This window comes from Silurus aristotelis, assembly GCF_946808225.1.
Source record: "Silurus aristotelis genome assembly, chromosome: 22".
Classification (NCBI taxonomy): Eukaryota; Metazoa; Chordata; class Actinopteri; order Siluriformes; family Siluridae; genus Silurus; species Silurus aristotelis.
This window is the reverse complement of record NC_139595.1, coordinates 10,001,307-10,027,941: the sequence shown is the minus strand read 5'-3', so window position 1 is coordinate 10,027,941 and position 26,635 is coordinate 10,001,307. Positions and strand designations below refer to the sequence as shown.

Genomic DNA, 26,635 nt, shown 5'->3' with positions numbered 1-26,635 from the left:
TGTCATTCACTTTGTCTTTCTTTCCAGAGTAAATATTTTTTTTTTTTTACATTTAGATGTATTTCCATGCATGTAATAAGCTTTGGGCTTTTGGTTGACCATTGTTTTTATTTTATAAAAACTGCCAGTGCTGCCAGTTCTTTACTGTTTTTTAATAAACAGAAGACAACTGTAATTTTACCCTACACTAAGACACTGGTAATTTTACAGGCAAATGCTGGAAACCGTGCTGCCAGTTCTTTACTGTTTTTTAACGGAAACATTTTTAAAGTGTAGGACACCTTAACAAAAGTACGCCTATGTGCAGTCCCTCTGGTTTATGTAGTGTGACCAGTGGTCAAGCATTTCATGAGACATACCCAAAAATCTGATTGTAAGTTCCCTAACTAGGGGAATATTCATATAAATAATTGTGTATGAATTTTACATTTTAATTTTATATTTTCTGTCGATGTAGATAATAAATGTTTGATATATAGGTGAAAGTAATTGTTATTATAACAATCTTCTCATAATTTAAAATATACAACAGACATTTGACAGCTAAAGTGACCAGTGTCCCTAAACAGACTATCATTTATATGATCCTTTATCCTCAAAAACATTTCTTTCAAATGTATAATGTAACAAAGTCATACACTGGACATCTTGCATTATCTATCGCATGAAGCTTGTTTAACCTACTATTTTTAAAGAGCTGTGGTATTTGCATGAACAGTTCTACATATAAGCACCAATCACTAAACAGTACACCTCAATAATGATGGAACAATATTAAATATTCTGTGACACCCAGATGACTGAATCATTTTGGTTCCCTCTCAAGGTTCCTTGCCACATTTGCCACTGTCTTGCTCATTAGGAATAAACTTATAAAGAACAAACTTATACATTCCAACTTCATAACCTCTTTATCTCTGTAAAGCTGCTTTGGGACAATGTCCAGTGTTAAAAGCACTATGCAAATAAAACTGAACTGAATAGAAATTGATTTGTTGTAGAAGGTACTGCAGGAGTATCCAGTGGTATCTGGGTGAAAATCGAGTTTGTATTCTTGCTGTTAAGTCAAAACCATTTAAAGTGAGAGTCAAACTCTGTCAATGGTTCACCTCTACTCCTGGGTTTTTCATGGACTGTCTCTAAAACACAGTTAAAGATACATGTTTAAGAACTATTTCCAGCATGTCCCACTTGACAGAGAACCCTGTGATATCCAAGGTTTTAACGCACAGCTGAAAGCATCCGGAGATAAGCTGGGGTTAAGAAACTTAGCCTTAATCAGTTGCTAATAATAACCTTATTTAAAAATAGAAAGAAAATAAATCAAATGTTAATCAAATTTGTATACTTTAATGGCTTTTCATTCAAGTTAAACAAGATGCTGTAAATTTGGTTGCTTTAAATTTCTGTAAATAACTTTTATTTATTGGCAGACTGACACTCCCACCTGTTAAGTTGGCCAACCGAAAGTGGAAATGGGGGCAAGAAACTGGGCAATTAATCATTTGTCTTTTGCAAAAGCAGATCTGCCATCCTGCGATTGAATGCCACTAATCAGGTTACTCTACATCTTTTTTGGCAGTGTGTGAATACATTTTCTTTCATTGAAACTTGGATGTTCCTTATAGAAAAAGAGTCAATCACTCTCTTACTCTCAGATCCAGACATTCATTGGTTCATCCATTTGTTTTTTACTATTCTGTGTAATCTTGAGGGGTTACATTAACTTATACATGATCATAGGATCAACAAAGTACAACCATGTGTCTTACTCTGTCGAACACTTACACCCAAGGTATGTTGGTGTGCCATGGACCAAAAATCCTTGTTTTGACTACCCACAACAGTTTTCTGACACACATGCAAACATAAGATTCAAAGAAATACAAGTCCAGTGGCTAAGCAGAGTACAAAATGTAATGTTAGGTTTTAACCAATGGGCACAGACTTCTTTGTTTGAATGTAACCAATAGAAAAGGACTACGCCTCATTCATGTATACATATGAGATGTTTATATGATCTGAGGTACTGGTCAGTCTCCCTCAGCACGAGTATAGCAAAGATACAATTTGTCATATAATTGTAAAAGGTGAATTTTAACCCCAACGGTTGTGCACAAAATCCCAGAGTTTATGTTTTCTGAAGTATTACAATATCCATGGTCAAAGTCAAAATCACATTCCCCAATATTCAATGTGAATATTAACTGAAGCACTTGACCTGTATAATGTTATGCTTTGTGTTGCTGCTACATGACTGGCTGTGACTGTATATCTGCATGAATTATACATGAATCATGGGTGCAGTTGTTCCTTTTAAAGTGTCCAGTGAGTGTGTATAGTACTCTACAGTGTCCCCTTTACTACTGCCTCATATAGTGACTGTTCAAGTAGCAGCACAGCGAATTTCAGAGTAGTTAAGACACAAGAAAGCTTTTAGACATTATATAATGAGAGATTCTTCCTCATCGCTATGGTAACAAGTGCTCTGTTCTTGCTCTCTCGCTCATTCTGCTGTTTGAACTGTCCAAACAACCCAAAGAACAATGAGATAGAAGTGGAAAGAAGTGTGTCATTGATGTGACATTGATACTGAACATAGATACACATTCATCTAAAAAAACCAAAAATCATCAATGGAAAGGTGCCTAATAAGAAAATTCAAGAAAATTCACACTAGAAAATTCAATTTCACAACAATTTGTGACCTAGGAGGTCACTAAAGTATTTTGAATCTGATTTCTGACATGCAATAAAATATTATTAAATTATAACTGACAACCATCAAAGCTGCAGTTTGCATTTTCCAACATGTTAATAGACGTACAATCATTAAGACTTTTAAAACATTTATTAGTAAAACTGCTATTTGCAACAATGTTAAGTAATAGATCTTTTGTTTATCTGTTTTAGGGTTCAGGTTAGATTTTTCTTATCTGTAAAGAAATAGAAATATTACAGCATGAGCTGATTAGTAGATAAATTGAGCAGTTGATTAACAAATAAGTGGATTAAACTTAGAAGCTGAGGGCTCACATGAAGAGAACTGAAGAAGCAGATTTTGCCTAAACACTTTTGCATTTAGAAGTAATTACCTTTTTTTTAAAACAGCCAACATTGGAGAAACAAAGCTTTTCAAAGGGAGGCAAGATACAGATACACCCTTAGGACAACCTGCTTACACTCTCACCTATTAACTCTAACACCCTCTCAATGTTTCTGTTCTCTCACAGACACACCAACCAATACAAATGTTCAGGGAAAATTGTGTTCATATTTAATGGCTAAATGATGCTCAGTTACTTACCTATATTAATTTGGCAACACTTTTCTGAACCAGCACATCATCCTGATACAAACACATATTGCACAAAACTTATTTCTGCATTACTGCCATTACATTTGTACCACACATATTTATATATCATTTAATCTTCAATAATAGATATTTTATTTTATACTTAACATGTCGACTCTTTTTATTAGGTCGTATGTACTCATTATAGCATATACATATATAATGGCAGTAATGCAGAAATAAGTTTTGTGCAATATGTGTTTGTATCAGGATGATGTGCTGGGTCAGAAATTATATACTCGTTTTCATTAGAGCTAATGTACTGATACAACCATAAGCAAATTGATAAATAACACATAATAAATCCCTTGACGTCAAGCTAAGAATCTCCACTATGACCAATTTTCCAGTTGAGCTGACTTCAGGTTATTTGTGTTATCTACATTGTGAAACAACAACATAGTTACTCCTTAAGAGTTAAGTAATGAGCTTCCCCCTAGTGGAGTTGTTTTTCTCCATGGGATTCCAAGTTCTGCTGACTGAGCAGATGGGTTTTGAGAAAAAAACTCTGGTTTGTGAATAAATAGGGAGATAGAGATCCTTGAAAACTGGTGATGATTCAGCAGAAATACAAACAGCCAGCATGATGTTAAAAAGATATCCTAAATATAATCAGAGAGAGAGAATTTATAGATGTAGACCCATTACTTAGACTGATGAATATGATAGGAAATCACCTTCACCTGGTCACTGGTGCATTTAACCGGCTTAAATAGTTCAAGAGAAACTTATTTTGTAGGAAAACTGCAAACCTGGCAACATTGCTTCAAATATCACTTACTGCTATTTTACAAATAGAAAATGTAAATAATATTACATATAAAACTCAAATTGTAGCACTTCAAAAGTTATATTTACCCATAATTGCATAATATTTAATGTTTAATACTTAATTTCCGATTTTAGCTATGAAGCAATGGCATGAAGTAGGCTAGAACGTGAGATAAACAGCTGTGAAATCAGGCTACATGCTGATATAGAAAACATTAAGAGGGAGATAAAAAAGTGTCTCATGAGTGCTGCTTGAAAGGTGTAAGAGAGATGGGTGCTGCTAGGTCACCAGGATATGGTCAAGAGTATGTAATTTGGGAAAGGAAGCTTAAGTAGACAATGAAGTATTAATTATCTCACAGAAAACCTGGGAGTATAATGCTAAAAGGTTGAACAGTCACAGTATTCAGTGAGATGAGTCAATATCTGCTTGCAGCTAAAAGTCAAACAAAACATAATTCAATATTTATCTCCTCTGCACATGCCCACTATGTAAATCCATCATGCAAACACACACTGTTTTCCCATACAACAATCTCTAACAATCATATGACTTATTCTTGCTTCAAAGCTACATATAAGTGAAAAAGTATACAGTAAATTCTAATTGCACTACTCTACAATTACAGTATCGTGTGTAAGCCCAAAATGATTGACAGTGCTATATTAGTCATACTAATTTGAGCACACAGGCCAAAAATAATGTTTAAAAAGTGATTATATAATTTAAACATATTTACATACAGATTGGTCATGTTTAAATCCTTTTCAACTATTGGATGTCAATGCTCATGAGCACCTTGTGGAGCAACTTGTGACTGGGGTCACATGTACAGGTGCTAAAGCTTTAGAAGAACTCCATAGTCATCTCATTTCATTTCTTCAGGTTTTAACAGGCATACTTTCTACTGTTCAACTGCAATCTAAACATGTTTACTAGCTTAAGCAGGATTCCCTCTTTAGTGTGTGATCCAACATATCTGGGCTATTTGTGTTACCCAAGAATTGTTCTGTTGCTCAAAACAGGAGTTTCACCTCTCAATCACTTGCCAGATGCCTCAATGCTTTGAGCCTCAAGTAAGATTGAATGGTTCTACCCTACGATACCATATTCTCCTTCACTGAGCTTTAGATGCTAACTGGAATTAGCTTGCACAGGCCAGAATTGGATTCTTCTCTTTATCTTCAAAGTGTGGAGCATTTCTTGATGCTTCAGTTCTGACTTTCAAGTCGCATGCCCCCTCACTAGCAGCTCTGTGGCTAAGCACATATAACAATATCAAGTGTAACAGGCTTGCTACATTAGTTGGTCTACTTTCATGATATTGTTTTTTAAATGTCCATACCTCGCCACCTAGCCAGCCAGAGAGCTTGTGGAAAAGCAATGCTTGTGTGTTGGGATGCTGATCATAAGTTGGCTGGAATAGTTGTATAATCCAAAAGATTGGCACATACATGTCTAATGAAGACCAACTGAAACCGGTAGAAATTCAAGATCATGATCAGTATCACTACAGCCTGGCTTGTCAGCTAGGCACCCATATATAGTTTTGTGAACCTTGTGTGACCTTTAATCCGAGTGTCACACACTCAGGTCCCTAGCAGGAGCCTAAGTTTATGTCCTGTGGAAATCATCCATAAGGGAAGGAGACTGGACAACAGTCGAAAACATTGCTCAGCAACTACATCAGACCAATGGTATCTGACGAGAATGTAAAGATTTCAGTTCTACCATCCACCCTCAACATTTCTGTACCTCAAGGCCTTTTCGATTTTATGCCCCTTTAAATTTGCTGCTCTGTTCCAAGACATTAAGTCTCTCTAGAATTTCTCAAAATTCAGTCCTGAGTACAATAGCCTTCAGAACAACGATCCAGTGCACTGTCCGGTTCCTCAAGCACTTAGTGTTCCAAGAGAAAGTGTTAACGAAGAGTAAATCCCCATTAGTGTGAAGATGTGTTTGGTATAACTAACACACACACACACACACACACACACACACACTAGGGATGGCACGGTTCACAAAACCCACAGTTCGGTTCGTATCACGGTTTTAGGGTCACGGTTTTCGGTTCTGTACGGTTCTTGTTGTTATTTTTTTCTTTTAATCTTCAACACTCCAGAATTTCCTTCAGCATTTGATATATAGCCCATTAGCTTAATCATCCACAATTTAGGATACAGTATTAACATTTTTGTAATCAACTGAATTTGACTTGACTTAAAGCACATTATTGGGACCATCTCTGAGTAAAAGCTAGGTGAGATTTTGATACAGCAAGAGAGAAGACATTGATGATGACATGCTTTTCGTTTATTTGGCAAAAAAAATATACAAGTGTCGGCGAGAGGGAATATTAAACCGCAGCTCGAGTACATTCATCAGCTGACAAAATCCTTCACACTCATTCATGCTGCACAGTTGCATATCTTTAAATGGCTGCTTAAATGCTGCGGACAGTAGAAGTTGTTTCCTAACCGGCTCTCTCCTGTATGTGCTGTGTGTATCGACACGTTGGCGTGATGTCTTCTCAAATGAACAGTCATATTAAAAGTGTTGCCATTGGCATATTGAATGCATTTTGCACAATGCTTGCACACAGTTCTATCTACTGATTTATTTCCGTTGTCATCGTTAGTAACATGAAATCCAAAATGTTTCCACACACCAGATTTGAACGACGCAGGCGTATCCGCCAACTCCGAGCAGCCTTCATTATCTCCTCCACTTGCCATTTCTGCAGCACTCCTTACTTAACTTTTACTGTCTGTATGTATGTTCGCGCGAAAGTTTCTGAGGCGAAACTGAGCACGGGGCTACATTGCGCATGCGTCGAACCGTGCGACGCACACACGAACCGAACCGAGACAAGCGAACCAAACTTTTCGGGTGTTTTTCCATGTACCGTGCCACCCCTAACACACACACACACACACACACACACACACACACACACACACACACACACACACAGATGTCTTAGTCAGTACTGGTGAGATTTATTTTCATACGCAAATGTCCTAACACTTACACAGATTTTCTCGCCTTTCACACAACACACACACACACACACACACACACGGTCTCTCACACATTTGTGATGTTACAGGTAGTCCTACTCCTACATGTTTTCTTCTTCACATATCGACATGACGATAGTGACACTTGTCTCTCAAACACACACACCATGACAGTGACAGTAGTACTCCACTGCCCACGCACAAACAATGTAATCAGCATTCATGTCTTTGACTCATTCACAAATTTATTTCTAATGAAAAATCTGTCACAACGGAGAGATGCACATAATTTTTTTTTTTTTAAGTCAATGTAATTTATTCATATACAAAACTATATGATACTGGACTTAACGTTTTCGCTCTCAAACAGATTCAGGTTAAATTTCAAAAAAAAAATTTCCAGTAAAAACAAACTATGGATACTAACAATTCTGAAATAACGTCATCTTCACTGCTCAACAGTTGAAGGAGTTTTTGTCCTGTCTATACCATGCTACCAGAACACCTTTCCACAAAATAACTAAGGCATTATTTTGCATTATTTTGCAGAAAACACACTGATCAAAATTAGAGAACAGCAATGACTATAGCATGGAAAACGATTACAACAAAATTTTCTGAAGGTTATAACAGTCAGCAATTAGTAGGAAGTGTACAGGCCTCTGCTCTGAATGACTTCAGCACATCTGCGGCCACAGGACAGCACTAGTCTCTCACACTGCTCCGGTGTGATTTTGGTCCACTCTTCTTCCAGTCTCCTCCACAGTTCATTGACTGTAGTGGGTTTCTTGGCCATAACTTTGTCGCCAAGGATTTTTCAGAGGTTCTCTATTGGGTTGAGATCAGGACTCCGGGCAGGCCATGTCATTATTTCAATGTTTTTAGTTTCAAGGAACTTCATACAGTACATGGGTGTACCTGGGTGCCATTGTTTTCTGCCAGTTCTTTGTTAATGGCCTGCTGGACCTCTTCTAATGTTGAAGGGAAGTAAGCATGAAGTATCTTTCATCTATTGCATTAAGTTTCCTTGGCCAGCCACTGTGTATACAATCTTTACTAATGTCTGTTTATTTGTGCTTCTTTAAAATAGTTTAAACAGCACACCTTAACACACAAGTCTGCTTAGAAATCTTTGCCTGAGAAAGACCTTTCTGATGCAGTATTGCCTCTTTATGTGCTCAGTATTGCTATGGTATATGACCTGTGACATGAAACTGTCTTCCACAACCTCACTTTACTAGCAGGGTTTGGCTGTTTCTCACCCAGTTTTGAGCTCCTACACAGCTTTTCCTGTTTTGGCAAATTTTGTAATTATAAGGACCTGCCTGGTATAATTACAGTGAGGAAAATAAGTATTTGAACACCCTGCTATTTTGCAAGTTCTCCCACTTAGAAATCATGGAGGGGTCTGAAATTGTCATCGTAGGTGCATGTCCACTGTGAGAGACATAATCTAAAAAAAAAAAATCCAGAAATCACAATGTATGATTTTTTAACTATTTATTTGTATGATACAGCTGCAAATAAGTATTTGAACACCTGAGAAAGTCAATGTTAATATTTGGTACAGTAGCCTTTGTTTGCAATTACAGAGGTCAAACGTTTCCTGTAGTTTTTCACCAGGTTTGCACACACTGCAGGAGGGATTTTGGCCCACTCCTCCACACAGATCTTCTCTAGATCAGTCAGGTTTATGGCCTGTCACTGAGAAACACAGAGTTTGAGCTCCCTCCAAAGATTCTCTATTGGGTTTAGGTCTGGAGACTGGCTAGGCCATGCCAGAACCTTGATATGCTTCTTACAGAGCCACTCCTTGGTTATCCTGGCTGTGTGCTTCGGGTCATTGTCATGTTGGAAGACCCAGCCTCGACCCATCTTCAATGCTCTAACTGAGGGAAGGAGGTTGTTCCCCAAAATCTCGCAATACATGGCCCCGGTCATCCTCTCCTTAATACAGTGCAGTCGCCCTGTCCCATGTGCAGAAAAACACCCCCAAAGCATGATGCTACCACCCCCATGCTTCACAGTAGGGATGGTGTTCTTGGGATGGTACTCATCATTCTTCTTCCTCCAAACACGTTTAGTGGAATTATGACCCAAAAGTTCTATTTTGGTCTCATCTGACCACATGACTTTCTCCCATGACTCCTCTGGATCATCCAAATGGTCATTGGCAAACTTAAGACGTGCCTGGACATGTGCTGGTTTAAGCAGGGGAACCTTCCGTGCCATGCATGATTTCAAACCATGACGTCTTAGTGTATTACCAACAGTAACCTTGGAAACGGTGGTCCCAGCTCTTTTCAGGTCATTGACCAGCTCCTCCCTTGTAGTTCTGGGCTGATTTCTCACCTTCCTTAGGATCATTGAGACCCCACAAGGTGAGATCTTGCATGGAGCCCCAGTCCGAGGGAGATTGACAGTCATGTTTAGCTTCTTCCATTTTCTAATGATTGCTCCAACAGTGGACCTTTTTTCACCAAGCTGCTTGGCAATTTCCCCGTAGCCCTTTCCAGCTTTGAGGAGGTGTACAATTTTGTCTCTAGTGTCTTTGGACAGCTCTTTGGTCTTGGCCATGTTAGTAGTTGGATTCTTACCGATTGTATGAGGTGGACAGGTGTCTTTATGCCGCTAACGAACTCAAACAGGTGCATCTAATTTAGGATAATAAATGTAGTGGAGGTGGACATTTTAAAAGCAGACTAACAGGTCTTTGAGGGTCAGAATTCTAGCTGATAGACAGGTGTTCAAATACTTATTTGCAGCTGTATCATACAAATAAATGGTTAAAAAATCATATATTGTGATTTCTGGATTTTTTTTTTTTAGATTATGTCTCTCACAGTGAACATGCACCTACGATGACAATTTCAGACCCCTCCATGATTTCTAAGTGGGAGAACTTGCAAAATAGCAGGGTGTTCAAATGCTTATTTTCCTCACTGTAATTAATCATACACCTGATTCTGATCATACAAAATCCCTAACTTTGTGCATTAAAAACCTAATTTACATGAAATAAATATGAAAAATTACAGAAATTAGAATAACTTAGGTTCTCTCAAGTTGCGTTGGCACATTACAGTAGTAAATTCTGTATTCAGTGACTACTATTTGAAGTATTTAGCTATTTTGAAGTGATCTTAGCCCTGAATACTTTATGAAAAAAAAAATATATATATATATATATATATATATATATATATATATATATATATATATATATATATATATATATATATTCATATATATATATATATATATGTATTGTACCCACAGTGTACCCATCTTCTGACGGCTACTTCCAGCAGGATAACGCGCCATGTCATAAAGCGCGAATCATCTCAGACTGGTTTCTTGAACATGACAATTAGTTCACTGTACTCAAATGGCCTCCACAGTCACCAGATCTTAATCCAATAGAGCACCTTTGGGATGTGGTGGAACGGGAGATTCGCATCATGGATGTGCAGCCGACAAATCTGCAGCAACTGCGTGATGCTATCATGTCAATATGGACCAAAATCTCTGAGGAATGTTTCCAGTACCTTGTTGAATCTATGCCACAAAGGATTAGGGCAGTTCTGAAGGCAGAAGGGGGTCCAACCCGGTACTAGTACCTAATAAAGTGGCCGTTAAAAGTGTGCGTGTGTGTGTGTGTGTGTGTGTATATATATATATATATTGTTTTCTTTAATGTGCAATATTTTATTTTAAAAAGTAAGAAGTTCTGGCATATAATCACAACATACTGTTTAAAGCATGTGGACACCTGACCATGACATCTATCAATTCAGCTTCCACAAACATTTGTCATAAAGTTAGAGGCACATGCTTGTGCTCTAAAATGTTAATTGCAGTTATTGTTTTCTTGAATGTAATAAAAAATCGGTTCAAATGAAGGAAATGGAATTAAAGAAGAGGGGAGGGGGTTATCTAAATCTATCAGGATTGGCAGCATTATTTACAGCAGCTTTAATGCGTTATACTATAGAAAAAGAGTAGAGGAGCACAGAAAAAGAGAACAAATCAGAGAGAAAGAAGGGAGGGTGGTCTCCCTGACCTGCATACAGATGAGTTTAAAATGGGCAGGGGACTGCGGCTGAAAATGCAATAACAGTCTCTTTCTCACACACACACACACACACACACACACACACACACACACACACACACACACACACACACACACACAGGGATGGGCTGTGGCAACACACTCCAAAATGAACCATATCGTTTATTCATGAATACAAATAAAAAAGACTGAGGATAAATGTAAACAAAACCATGTTCAAGTAGAGGCCATGTTCAACACACTCTAAAGCTCATTCATAAATCGCAGCACAGTAGAGAGCAGAAATGAGGGGGATTTGTGAATGTGTGAGAGTGCTTTAGAGAGAGGGGGGATAACCCCAAAAGACTGCGGCATCCTCTGCACTCCCTCCTCTCAGCCAATCAAATGAGAGGAGGAGAGGACATTGAACAAAGCAACACAGTGGTTGGGGGGGGGGGGGATGCCATGGAAACTGCATAAAACACACACATACACTCTCAGTACAAACACACACAGACACGCTACTGGGCAGCCCACTCATTCATCCTCAAGCTCTAGTTTCCTCACGTTCATTCACTTCTTCATTCATAAACACTGCGGCTGTGCGCCTGCCTGACTTGATGCATCTGCATTCGGAGCTATAACTGCAGTGTATTGAGCTGGGAGGGGGGTTTGTACTGCTTTACAGCTCTGAAAACAAGCTCTTGGAACAGTCACTATATATGAGCAATGCAAGACTATACATATACTCTCTCGTGTTAAATGGTGCAGGGTTTATTTGTTTTACTCACACACACGGTCATTGTTCATCTGTTTATCCATTCATTAACTCACATCATCAAGAAATTATACCAGTATTAGAATCAATCATTTTATTTGCTATATGCATTTACATGTACTAGCAATTTCTCTCTGTATTTGGTCGAATGACTAGACATTCCTCACACAAACACAACACAAACACCATCCTAATATACAAATACTGCACCTTAGCTAGATGCTGCTCAGAGTACATTAAACTGCACAATTGTGATTTATAATAGAAAATAGCAATAATGTATAATAGAAAGAAGTAATGGATACTATTTGTTATTTTTATTTTAAAAGATTAATAATAAAAAAAAATATTATTATTATTATTATTATTATTATTATTATTAATATAATATGCCAGTATCCTGTCAAGAACTAGAACCTGATTATTCTTTTGAAACAGTGCAAACCCTAGCCAGCCTGGTTAATAACAAGAAATTGCCAGTGGAAAGAAGCTGTTTCAATGATGTGCAGGTCTTTAAGTGATGACAGACTGCAGCTGATGAGTTTCTCAGTGGTGTTGATAGTGCGCTGCAGCTTCCTCTTCTCACTGAATCAAACCAGATAGTGATAGCAGACAAGGATGCTTTCAACAGTGTCACTACTGCACCAGTATAGCCTGCGGAAGATGGATGATGATGGAGGTCCTTTTTGGTTAATGGATGATTCATGCACTTCCCATTTGAGGTGCTATGTAATCCCACAAGATCGCACCTCCGAGACATCCGAATAAAGTGACAGTGCTCATTGATATGTTATCAGGGATAAGTACTGTGTACTGTGTACAGATGCATCAATTAAAACAGCCATTGCATGACAGTAGAAAGAAGGAGAAAAGGAAAAGGATTGAGGAAGAAAAGGATTTATACCGATTGGCCAGGCAGAGGGACCGAGCTGGGAAGGATGTACTGCAAGTTAGAGCAATAAAGGATGGAGAGGGAAATGTGTTGACTAATGAGGAGAATGTGTTGAGAAGATGGAGGGAGTATTTTGAGCAGCTGATGAATGAGGAAAATCAGAGAGAGAGAAGGTTGGAGGATGTGGAGTTGGTGAAGCAGGATGTAGATAGGATTAGTAAGGAGGAAGTGAGAGCAGCGATTAAGAGGATGAAGAATGGAAAGTCGGTTGGACCAGATGACATACCGGTAGAAGCGTGGAGATGTTTAGGAGAGATGGCAGTGGAGTTTTTAACTAGATTGTTTAACAGGATTCTGGAAGGGGAGAGGATGCCTGAGGAATGGAGAAGGAGTGTGCTGGTACCGATCTTTAAACATAAGGGAGATGTGCAGACCTGCAGTAACTACAGGGGAATTAAGTTGATCAGTCACACCATGAAGTTATGGGAAAGAGTAGTGGAAGCCAGGCTGAGAGAAGAGGTGACCATCTGTGAGCAACAGTATGGTTTCATGCCGAGGAAGAGCACCACAGATGCCTTATTTGCTTTGAGGATGTTGATGGAGAAGTATAGAGAAGGACAGAAGGAGCTGCATTGTGTATTTGTGGATTTAGAGAAAGCGTACGACAGGGTGCCGAGAGAGGAGTTGTGGTATTGTATGAGGAAGTCAGGTGTGTCAGAGAAGTATGTGAGGGTGGTGCAGGACATGTATGAGGACAGTGTGACGGCAGTGAAGTGTGCAGTAGGTACGACAGACTTGTTCAGGGTGAAGGTTGGACTGCATCAAGGATCGGCCCTGAGCCCTTTCCTGTTTGCAGTGGTGATGGACAGGTTGACGGACGAGGTCAGAAAGGAGTCTCCCTGGACTATGATGTTTGCAGATGATATTGTGATTTGTGGTGAGAGTAGAGAGCAGGTTGAGAAGAGCCTGGAGAGGTGGAGATATGCGCTTGAGAGAAGGGGAATGAAAGTCAGTAGGAGTAAGACAGAGTACATGTGTGTGAATGAGAGGGAGGGCAGTGGAGTGATGCGGTTGCAGGGAGAAGAGGTGGAGAAGGTGGAGGAGTTCAGGTACCTGGGGTCAACAGTGCAAAGTAATGGAGAGTGTGTTAGAGAAGTAAAGAAAAGAGTGCAGGCAGGGTGGAGTGGGTGGAGAAGAGTGACAGGAGTGATTTGTGATAGTAGGGTATCTGCAAGAATGAAAGGGAAAGTTTATAGGACTGTGGTGAGACCTGCGGGCCACACATTATTAATCCGGATATTAATTCGGCCCGCCGAACGTGACCAAAAATGTATTAAAATAGGTACGGGTAAACATGTTCAATTTACCTTTCCCCTGTAATGCCCACGTTTCCCCTAAAGATGTCGCACTTCAGCTCAATTGATGTTGTTCGCGTGCAATACTCTCTTTTCTTAAGAGAGCTTAATCTGATACTCTATAAAAAACTGCGACAGTTTCTGACAAACACCTCGGATCTATCCTGAGAATTGCCACAACAAAACTTACCCCAGACTTTGATGAACTGGCAAAATAAGTTCCTACTGAAACTGAAAACACTGTTCCTACTGAAACTGAACTTATATATATATATATATATATATATATATATATATATATATATATATATATATATATATATACAGTACAGACCAAAGGTTTGGACACACCTTCTCATTCAAAGAGTTTTCTTTATTTTCATGACTATGAAAATTGTAGAGTCACACTGAAGGCATCAAGGGCTATTTGACCAAGGCCTCCACAGTCACCGGACCTGAACCCAATCGAGATGGTTTAGGGGTGAGCTGGACCGCAGAGTGAAGGCAAAAAGGGCCAACAAGTGCCAAGCATCTCTCGGGGAACTCCTTCAAGACTGTTGGAAGACCATTTCAGGTGACTACCTCTTGAAGCTCATCAAGAGAATGCCAAGAGTGTGCAAAGCAGTAATCAAAGCAAAAGGTGGCTACTTTGAAGAACCTAGAATATGACATTTTTCAGTTGTTTCACACTTTTTTGTTATGTATATAATTCCATATATAATTCCATGTGTTAATTCATAATTTTGATGCCTTCAGTGTGAATCTACAATTTTTATAGTCATGAAAATAAAGAAAACTCTTTAAATGAGAAGGTGTGTCCAAACTTTTGGTCTGTACTGTATATATGTTGATCCTTTTGGGCAAATTGCAGTTGATTAAAAAGTTGATTAAATCCCACTAAAGAGTTTCAAATGTCTTTATTATAATAGTAAGGGCTACGGTTATGTAATTGTTACTTACACACAATGAAGTTTTCCTAAAACATGTTAAAGTATGTATTTTACATTTCTGGGGTTTTGCACTTGCTATTTTTCCACTGGCTGCTGGAGCAGCATTAAGTCCAGTGCGACTCATGGACAGTCTGATTTAACCACAACATGCCAGGAAGACTTCATTTTTATGGCTAAAATGAAGAACACTCACTCTGTGAGCTAACTTTTAGCAATTGCAAATGTAGATTTAACTGTAAAATACATTTAAAGATGTGTGTATCGTGTATTTGCGATGAATAAAGAGAGCAAGAAAATGAGGAATAATAGAGAGAAAATATAAAGAAACTTGTGATCTAAAACGTGTGGGGATAAAGCATTAAAATCCTGCAGCATCTTATACACAAATATATATATATATGTATATATATATATATATATATATATATATATATATATATATATATATATATATATATATATATATATATATATTTGTGTGTCTGTATGTATAATGGGCTGCAGCTGGATATATATATGCTGTATACACACACACACACACACACACACACACAACCTCTTTCCACACTGTCAGCACTAAGGGTAATGAATGTAAGTTTGTCCTCTGACTGTGCGGAAAAAACATTTGAGGACACGCAACTCAATGCTGTTAACACGGAGGATTCACACACTTACTGTGTCTGAGCAGGATCTAGAATACTAAACTGATCTTGTTTCACCTGAGGAATACAAAATCATTAATTAAACAAAAAGCATATTCAGTATGTGGGTGTTTCACTTTTATACTGAAAGCCAAGACAAACACATTATATGTGTGTGTGTGTGTGTGTGTGTATATATATATATATATATATATATATATATATATATATATATATATATATATATATATATATATATAGAGAGAGAGAGAGAGAGAGAGAGAGAGAGAGAGAGAGAGAGAGACATTGAGAAACTGTTTTTCCACACAACTGTTTTTTTACTTTCATCATATCTTTTCATATAACTTTCATTCATAACATCATTTCGAGTTTAACTTTCATCGTATCGGAAGAACAGGAACTGATGGACTTTACCAGTAATGAATCTTGCAACCAATAATTGTTAACTCTAAACAAATATGCTCTTAAATACTCACACTGGAATATTCATTAAAGGTTAGAAGTGAGGTGTATTAATATAATATTATTATTATGACCACATGTGGGTCTTCTCCAAACTGCTAATAGATAGCTGACAGGATAAAACTGTCGAGAATATCATTGTATGCTGCAGAACTAAATGATTAAAGCTTCACCCAGCCAGATGACAATGCCTCTGAGCACAAAGAAAGATCCATGAAGATACAGTTTGCCAAGATTGTCATGAAAGAACTTAAGTGACCTACAGAGCACTGAGCCCAACCTCACTAATGCTTTTGAAGATGAATGGGCAAATCTCGACAGCCATCCTCCTAAATATAGTCGAAATACTTCCAAAGATCATATTCAAGGGACGACCTATTTAATATACGACATTATTAGAAGGTACCATACTCAACATACTTACGAATTTTGCCAATATATGGTAGTATTTCATTAAATTTAGGCGAGTTTATCATGCAAAAATTTTAATTCTTACAAATTACTTGTTCTTTAACATCTGCAGGGGGTATCAAAAAACTAAAATCACAAGCACAACAAATACCACACGCATCCACAAGGTATGACACCACTTGGGATTCATTAGTTTATAAGCATATACAACCTAGCACAAAACTTGCATCTGTGTAGATGTGCACACTTTATTTCAGTGTTGTGTCAGATACAATCTAGTGTAACAAATAAGCAGCAAACAGTGCTGCTAATCTCCAGAGTACCAGAGTGCCCCAGGTACAAAGATACCATAAAATCGAAGTGCTTAATACTGAACCATAATGGAAAGAGCATAGTTCCAATTTAAACTCCACATCTGCTTTGTGTAGTATTAGTGGATCAACAGAAACAATGGTGTGTGGGTGTTTTAGGTAGGTAGGTAGGTAGAGGTTAAAATGCTGTCTCTGGGGGTAACCATGCATCATCAATAACGTAACCAAGAGCATTATTGCTGCTGTGACGTACATAGCTGCTACTATTTACTCCACAGACTGAGAAGTCTCAGGACAAAAATCCTCTGACGCATCCTCCATTGAATTACATGCTACACTACACCTGAGGAGAAGAGACAGAAAGAAAGCATAGGGACAGGGACCCTGAAATATAACAGAGAGATAACAGAGAGAGAGAGTGTGGTGTGTGTACCCAGTCACCTCCCCATGTACTACACACTCCAAAGAGTCAAAAATACAAAGCCTCAGGCTGCAGCAGACCCTGTGAATCGCTCCCTAGTGAATTATATGTTTCTTTATAAAACTGAGTCCAAAGGGGAGGGAAAAGAGAAAAGGATCTCATTACATCTTGATGAAAAGAGAAGTGCAAAGAGAAAAAACACCCCAAACAACAATGTCAAAATGAGTCAGGTGTGGAACATTACATCACCAAGATCGCACGTTCCCTTGGCAACAGTTGCTTAAAGCAATAGCTGATGCTGGGAATACTGTTAGTGAGTCCTTACTTAGTCACTCAGGAACATTGTACACTAGTCATAAAAAAATGCAAAACAACATGAGCTGCTTGGATTCCAAAACTCCATATGTTTTGTACAACAGACCTTTCAGTGTTAAGAAACATGCGGAGAAGTGAACAGCATAGAAAGTAAGGTTCATAGAGCTTTCTTTCTCTGATACTCTGATATTTTGAGACAATGTCTGTTGTGAAAAGCGCTATACAAATAAACTTGACTTGACTTGACTTGATACTTTGAAAGCTAACTCAAATACTATCAAATAGAATTGTTGCTCCTGACTGAACAAACTAATCCTCATTTCTTAATTCTCAGTTCTCAGTTTTTAAACTAATAATGTTAACATAAATCATTTATTTATGTCCAGCAGCAATGCAAGCTAATATAAGCTGGTCAATAAATTCTTATTGTTAATCTCCTAACAATTACACAGTGGCGGGCTGTGCATTTGGCACCTGGGCCTTCAGTGGTGACTTACCTGACTTAATCCACCACTTAATACCACCACTATCATGTCACAATTATAGAAATCATCAATACTATACAAAAACTAATATATCAACGCTTGGCATTACAGAGAGAGAGACATTTTGCATATGGAAGGTAAATACCATATTTACTAAAGCAAGAAACCCAGTTAAGACTCCAAACCTCTAAACTACAACCGCAGCTGTGCCACCTACATCATCTGGAGCAGTTCAAAATATTTGTCTAATAACACGACAAAAACATTTTTAAAAAATTAAATAAAATACAACGTACTCAGCAGAGATGCAGACTCATAATGTGCACTGCTCCTCAAAAGCTGTAAGTCAGTGGTACCGCTCGTATTCACTGGCTGGACGTGGCGAACAAACCCTTACCCGAGATGAGACAAGCTAGCAAGCTTCGGGGTTGGCCGACCTCTCCATACGATGTCTAGCTTTTTTCGAAAATGTCTTTTTAAGTATGTCTGAGACCAAATCAATATCTCTTCCTCAGTCAGCCATTGTAGGCATAAAAAAGTCTTACTGATAAATTAATGTGTGCAGAACGCTAAATACGTGTTTTGACCGTTAAACTGGGCTGTAACAGTGTGCTCTGACTAAACAATCAGGAGGACGGAAAAATGCCGACACTATTCTGGGCCAGCTAGCTGGCCCTGTGAGGCCAATTTGAAATCTAAATGGTAGATTAGATTGATATGGCAGCACATAAGAGGCTGAAATCTGCTTGGACAAAAAAATCTAACATTCACATACACGTACTGGAAGCAGTGCAGCCAAGAGAAACACTACAAAATGAAGAGAATAAACTGTTGGGAATAAAGTAATATAATTTCATGGAACAAATATTAGAATTTAGGTTGTAAAAGTAGGTCAGTGCTTCTGATAGTGTTTAGGCAACAGAGAAGGCTTTGCTGGACCTGACGGCCCACCACTGCAATTACAATAACTAACACTGGATGCAATATTCTTGTTTAGCCTAGCTTTTTTCATTGTTGCAATTGGTCATACAAATGGAAAATTTGGAATTCTGGGCCTCGTAAAACGATAAACATGATTTCTGTGCCATATTATTTTAATCACTTTGGTCATTTTAGTGAGTAGTTGCAGGTAATAGATAGATATGTTTGTGCCTTCTGTGGACTACATTCAGTGGATACATTTATTACATAGGAAGAATATTCCTACTAACAAAAGGTTTTGCTTGACTACTTGACCTGTGCAGCACATCTGTAATTATTTCTGAAAAAAATACACATATTGCAGGTAATCCTTGTTCCACTCATCCTTGCTCCAATTGCTTAAGATCTATCAAACGTCCCAGTGGTGGACAGTAACGAAGCACATTTAATTTGTTACTGTATTCAAGGATAAAAACTGGTCAAGCACACAGCAAGCCACCTTCACGGTAGAGCAACGCATTCAGGATTAAACTTTTTGATTGCCGCTTGGCACAAACATACAGTTTAGCATCAGTTCAACAGCAAGCATAACATTTTGAGAATAATAAATAATGGGGAAAAACTGCTGACACCTGTTGTCTTATTTGCAACATTTTTTGGAAGTAGTTCTATTAATAGATTAGTTGATCAACTGAGTTGAATAAGCGAGAGTCTTGTGACTCGATAATGATGATGATAAATGATAATAGGACATTATAGCTATAATGAATACTTTGTATACTAAAGTACATATGAAAGCAAATACTTCTGTAGAGGGACAGCACATGTAGGACGTTTTGGAGACCTGGGGAGGGAGGCGAGATTGAGATAGTTTGGACATGTGCAGAGGAGGGACATGGGGTATATCGGTAAAAGAATGTTGAGGATGGAGCCATCAGGAAGATATAACAAATATAAGCTTGATCATATACAGTGGTGTGAAAAAAATATTTCTTTTTTTTTTTTTTTTTTTTGCATGTTTGCACACTTTATTGTTTCAGATCATCAAACTAATTTAAATGTTAGTAAAAGATAACACAAGTGAACACAACACGCAGTTTGTAAATAAAGTTTTTTTTTATTATTAAGGGTTAAAAAAAATGATTTGATGATCTGAAACATTAAAGTGACAAACATGCAAAAAATAAGAAATCAGACAAATTTTTACACCACTGTAGATGTTTTTTCTTTTCTTTCTCTGTGTGTGTGTGTGTGTGTGTGTGTGTGTGTGTGTGTGTGTGTGTGTGTGTGTGTGTGTGTGTGTGTACACAAAAGAGAGAAATGGTTTCTGTCTTGCCACCCTACTCCAAATTTGAAGAACACAAGAAATTTATTTCCCAATGTTCCTGTCTGTGCGTCTCTGTATGTAGGTTTCGATACCGTCTACCGTTACAGGCTATGAGATGGATGACTACAATCCTCCAAAATAATGTTAGAACCTGCCACAGGCAACATGTCTAGTAGAGGTCCTCTAAATTTCTTACCGTACTTTCCTGACTGTGATTCACTCAGCTGCCTCTACCACTCGCTACAGGGCCCTGCCACTGGTGGTGGTGTGGCTGTTAAACCAGACATTAATGCATCCAATAGTTCAGTGGTAGAAGTTAGTGCGGATGTTACAGTGCTGGACAGTGTCTGGAAGTCAGGTCCAGATCGCTGGTTATGTACACATCTAGGAAGTTGGTGACTCTACCCACAACTGCACATATAAAGAAGCATGCTCTCCCTCCTGCAACCTCCTAAAATTCACCATCATCTCTTAGTTTTGCTGATACTAAGAGCATCTATATGGCATACTCATGTCATGATGCAGTTCAAACTGGCAAAACAAGCCTCGATGTCAAGCTCGAATGATGTTAATGTGTGTGGAATGAAACAGTATAAAAAACTGCTGTTGTAATCAAAATTTAAACACTGATTATATTAAAGCAGCTCTTATTTCCTTGTATTATCTACTTCTAGTTTATTTTATTTTATTCTCGCTTTCTTTTCCCACACTTATCTCACTGATGATGGTCTAACATTAATGTAACTGTCTAATGCTGATTTTTTTTGCATTCTCGCTGGGAGACACTAATGACACAGTGACAGGCTCTCCTTCTTTCTCTCTCCCTCTCTCTGTGTCATATTCTCCATGTCTCTCCTTCTGTCTCTCCTTCTACTGCCTGCTCACGCTCACAATTCACGATTTTGCATTCCACCCTCATTCTCTCCATTAAAGTGTGTTGGCTGGGTACAATGGAGGCGTATGTGTTAAAGAGAGCTTTCCTCTCCCTCTGCATCTCCATGTAGGCAGAGAGAGCACAGCTGTGGCGTGAGTTTGTGTGGGATTGTGTGGGATTGTGTGTGTGTCTGTGTGTGTGTGTGTGTGTGTGTGTGTGTGTGTGTGTGTGTGTGTATATATGTATATGCTGGATTAAATCTGTGTGTGGGTTTGAAGGTGGGAGATTATAGTATAGAATAAAATGTTATGTGTGCAGAAATTCTGAGTGCGCATAAGAGATTATAAAACAAGCATATTTTTGCCAGGTGCAATCTGGTACATACTCCTCATAATAAATGCACACACTGTCAGACAACAGTTTTAAGTCATCTAGAAGTACCAGAATACACATTGAATCAACATCATATTCCATACCGAGTATCTCTCTATCTATTTAGTTCTCACAAACGCTGAGTAGAATTGTTTTCTCATGTAAATAGATGATATTGTAAATGAGGGGCCTTGAGCTAAGACCCAGGCTGCATAGTCACTAACACTTCAGCCTGATAAATACAAGATTGTCAAACACCAAAACAACAGGTACAATTTTGCAATTTTCTAGATTGTGGCTAAATAGAAATCAAAGCACCTGACAATTATAAATAGATATTTTTATATATAGTTTTTCTGGTATGCTACAAAAACTTTTAAGGCCAGAGTTCAATCAGAAATGGAAAATATGGTAGTATAAATGCAGTATAGAAATAACTTCAATATGAAATCAATATGTTTAAAATGTTTTTTAAAGCATTCATTACACATACTTTCTAACTAATTACTAAACTTTGTTTTTTTTGCTTTATATGTATGTGTAGAGATGCAGGCAACCAAAATGCATCTAAATCTAACTAGTGAGTAACAAATGAAACCACATTCGCAGTTGTCGATTTATTGCATCATAGTCGATCTGCATAAACCGAGAAAAACTCAAATCAAAAGTCAATAAAAAATAAAAAACATGGCTCTATGGTGGCCTGTTAGCATGTTATTATGAGTAAGAACTCATCCTGATGCTGCATATGACCTTTGGGAGCTGTGAATTTCAGGCTTAGTTTGTATTCGCACCAGTGTAGTGGCTGTCTGAAGAGATGTTGCATTAAAGCACAGGAAAAAAGGTAACACGAGTACTGTCATTTATTCCCGCTCTATACACATACAGGAGAACACTAAGACTAGAGGGTGCAGAGAGGGTGAAGCTCTGCACCTGCATTGAGATGTCGTCAGACCAACACTGCCCTCTAGATTGAGTTTATAGCATCAAAATCACCTGGAGATTTCGGGGCAAGTCTTAAAATGCTGAGAGTTGGAGCAAATCTTAATCTTAGCCCAGTGTCCTCCAGCCACACATCCCTAAGAGGTATCAGAACTTAACTGGAACGCAAATAAGGGTCTATGAAATTACCAAATTGTTTTCAAAAGTAATAACACTATATAATTTATTCATTATTATGTAGCTTCTTGTAATATTTGGTGAAGCTCTTCTGGGATTGCTTGCTCAGCATGCTCAGAGACATTCAGCAAATCAGAAAAGAAGACACTTCTTCTTTTGCTCATCAATCATTTTTGTTTAAATTTTACATCTAGCTACGGCAAACATATACCAACGATAGACAAATGCAAGATGGTTTTATTTGTTGAGTAGTGAGGCAGACTGACGTGAAAAAAAAATTATACAAGTACTGATATAATTACATAATTAAATACTTTAAAGGGTGCAATCATAAAATAATCAAAGCCAGAGAGGTGTGATGTAACCCAACCAGAAGTTCACTTCTGTTATATCAAATGAATCCACACCTTCAGACCAATCAGGTTAAAGAATTCACTAGCATGTTGGTATAAATGATAATAGATGCAGGACATTTTGGCCTATATTGATGCAATATATGAGGAAGTGGTAGCTTAGTAGGTAAGACCCCGGACTTTGTATCCAAAAAATCATGACTTTGAATTCAAGCCACACCAAACTGCCACTCCTGGGCCCCTGAGCAAGGCCCTTAACCTGATAGCTGCTTAGTTGTACAAATAAGATGAATGTAAGTCACTCTGGATATGGGACATCTGCCAAGGGCCATAAATGTATTAATGATATTGAAAACTGGAATTGACCTGCCTGTAATGGATGGAATCAGATGTAGCTAGACATATTTGAGGAACACTTCTGTATTTTTTCAACACAAGCTGGTTGTTTGCTTCAGTTCAGTGGATTTAATAAATTCTAGCATATCATCATAAGAAAGCAGATGTTCAATTACTGGCAAAGGCGAAAGCTGCTCTTGGTACTGTCAGAGATTGTTTACGTACACTTGTACACTTTGCCCAGGTTGTGCTATGAGTTTAGAAGAACTTGGGAGTCGTATTTATCTCTTTGTAAACCAAAGAATCCGAATGATATTTCTCCTACATTTTTTGAAATGTATTAATGTATTGCTGCACCAACTGAACCAGATCTACAGCACATCTTTGTTTTATTGTCAACCTTGTGGATTTAATACTCCTACATTTATTCTCATGCTTACATAATCCTCAAATACTGCTCGCCTGTCTGATTTATTCAAAAGCGTTGCATCAGCGCCCTCTGCTGTCCTCATGGGATGCACTAAGACTGCATATTCGGTGGGTTCAAATTTATATTGGAGAAATGTAGAGTAATCCGGTTCATTAATACATACCCAACATCAGGATGTTTTCCTCTTTCCCCACATGCTGGATCAGAAGATGGTGGAATTTAGTGAAGTCCCCGAACCACTCAAACGTCTCTTCGGTTTGGTAGCGTTCATTCCAGTACTCCACGTCTTTATATCTCTTATTACACTCCGGCAGATACTCCATATTTCTCCTCTGTAACAGGCAAAGTGTTTATACTACTAGCAGCAGGTTGGCAATAACTGATGGCAAAGAGGCATGTGATTTAGAAAATGTATACATCAACACCACGGTGCGATCAGTGATCTGTGTTTAAGACTCATATACGAAACTCACGCTAAAGTACTGAATAGTACAACAAAATACTACTCTGTCGTCAGTACTGGTTCTGGTACTACTGCTACCAGTTAGTACTGGTATTTCACTTAGTACTGTTGTAGTATGCACTCTGGCTGTAAGCATGTGCTCGCCATTTAGCCTCACTGTGAGAAGTTTCAATATAAAAGTCTCCCAGCCTTATTGGAAAGATTATATCCGATTGTCTAGTGGTTAAGATGCAGCGCTCCCACCGCTGCGACCCGGGTTCGATTCCCGGTCAGGGAACCATCCCCAGCCACTCTTAGTGCCGGTCCCAAGCCCGGATAAATTGGGGAGGGTTGCGTTAGGAAGGGCATCCAGCGTAAAACATGTGCCAAATCAAACGTGCGGAGGATCCGCTGTGGCGACCCCTAACGGGAGAAGCCGAAAAGAAAGAAACTTTATATCCGATTGTAAGATGGCAAATTATTTCATTATGCTGTTCACTCGATCACTGTTTGGGGTTTGGAGATTGATATGTGCAGTGACTTTAGATTTTCTGATATGAACCATGCAGCAGATCTTGCACGTGCACCAATTCGTGTAAATTATTGTTCAGAGTCATGAGATGTCAGAAAATCGACAATCCATGTCACTAGTCAGAAGTAAGAATGTAAAACACCACAATAGGATCAAGTCCAAATCAAGTTGGATCAACACACAATAGGAAACTAAGACCAAGATGCCACATAAGACGACCTGAACCAAGGTGCTACGTTATACAACATAAATGAACGAAAAACACAGAACTACACAAAACTGGGGCATCACCTAAAGTGCACGTGTATGACATATAGACACTGTTACACAGTCTGGACGTGAGGGCCTGAACGCTTATGTACCTTTTCCCTGACTGCAGAAGAGTGAGGAGTGTGTGTGAGGGGTGTATGTGATCAGTCACAATCCTGGCGGCTTTGCAGATGCAGCGTATGGTGTAGCTGCGCAAAATGTTCTTAATGGCCTCTCTGTAGAATGTTGAGATGATGTGTAATGGGAGCTTGGCTTTTCTCAGCTTGAGACCAGAGACAAGGTGTGGTTCTCTGCCAGACATCACTTTATAATGTCACATTGATAGTCATAATCACTTAATTTCCTGAAAAGAAAATAACTTTCTTTCAGGTTTCAGTCATGTTAGTAGCGTATCTAGACATTCATAGGTAGTGAGCTGTGACCTGCTCTAGGATATTTCACTTGCCTTTAACCTGTGAACCAAATTTCTAACAATAGTTTTTTTAATTTGACACTGTTACTTCAACTGCTATGGGCCTTCATGTGCATTTTAATGGAAACACACAATATTCTATCTTGCAAACTGTTGCATTCTTGTGTGTGTGTGTGTGTGTGTGTGTGTGTGTGTGTGTGTGTGTGTGTGTTTATGTGTAAATGGTGCCCAGGAGGACCCACCTCTACCACAACACTAATCAGAATAAAATTACTAGATTAATGGTTTCTATTTTTTTTTATATTAGTATATAAAGCTTACTTTAAATGAGCTAGGAGGTAATGAATTATGTTTAACTAAAACTTGGATTACAACAATTAAATGTGAGGCTTGAAAGCATTCAAATGGATTTTAGCTTGGTATGACAAGAGTTTAAATCCCACCAAGTCCTATACAACTGCTTAGTTGTATAAATAAGATAATTGTAAGTCCTTCTGGATAAGAGTGCCTGTTGAATGCTGTAAATATAATAATACTGTACACAGACTCGAACAAGACAATAATCTGTTTTACCCTAAATAATATTGCCCCATTTAGAAGAAAACTAGCTTCTTGACACAATGATTACAGTCAGATTTTAAAAAGTTTAGATTAGTGGTTTGTTAATGCTGATTTAGGTCAGAATATTCTTTACTGTATAAACAGAATAAAAAAGTGCTCAGGACAGTTGCAGCTGTTAATTTGGCTATTAATGAAGTTGTTGTATTCACCCATTTACACCTTTCAAATGGTCTTGTTTACATGTATATGAGAATAAATGCTGTCCTCATCACAGAGACATAGGGACAAACAATGATTGGTAGACCAAATTCATGTATAATTCATAGTACTATGTGAAACATTTTGCAAACACAATTTCCAACAATTTTCAAACACAATTTGAAATTTATTTTTAGTAAATAACATCTGTTTAAAGCGTTAAAGAGAAACACTCATGTAGA

General features: G+C 38.1%; 1 protein-coding gene across 1 annotated transcript in view; it reads right to left on the bottom strand.

The window, feature by feature from the left end:
* Positions 1 to 24,617, bottom strand: part of ece2a (endothelin converting enzyme 2a) — a 77,513-nt gene extending 52,896 nt beyond the window's left edge. Inside the window, exon 1 of the mRNA XM_083526133.1 lies at positions 24,142 to 24,617. Within this exon, the coding sequence (XP_083382259.1) occupies positions 24,142 to 24,301 (160 nt within the window). The 5' untranslated portion in view covers positions 24,302 to 24,617. The remainder of the gene's footprint in view (positions 1 to 24,141) is intronic.
* Between the last annotated feature and the right edge of the window lie 2,018 nt (positions 24,618 to 26,635).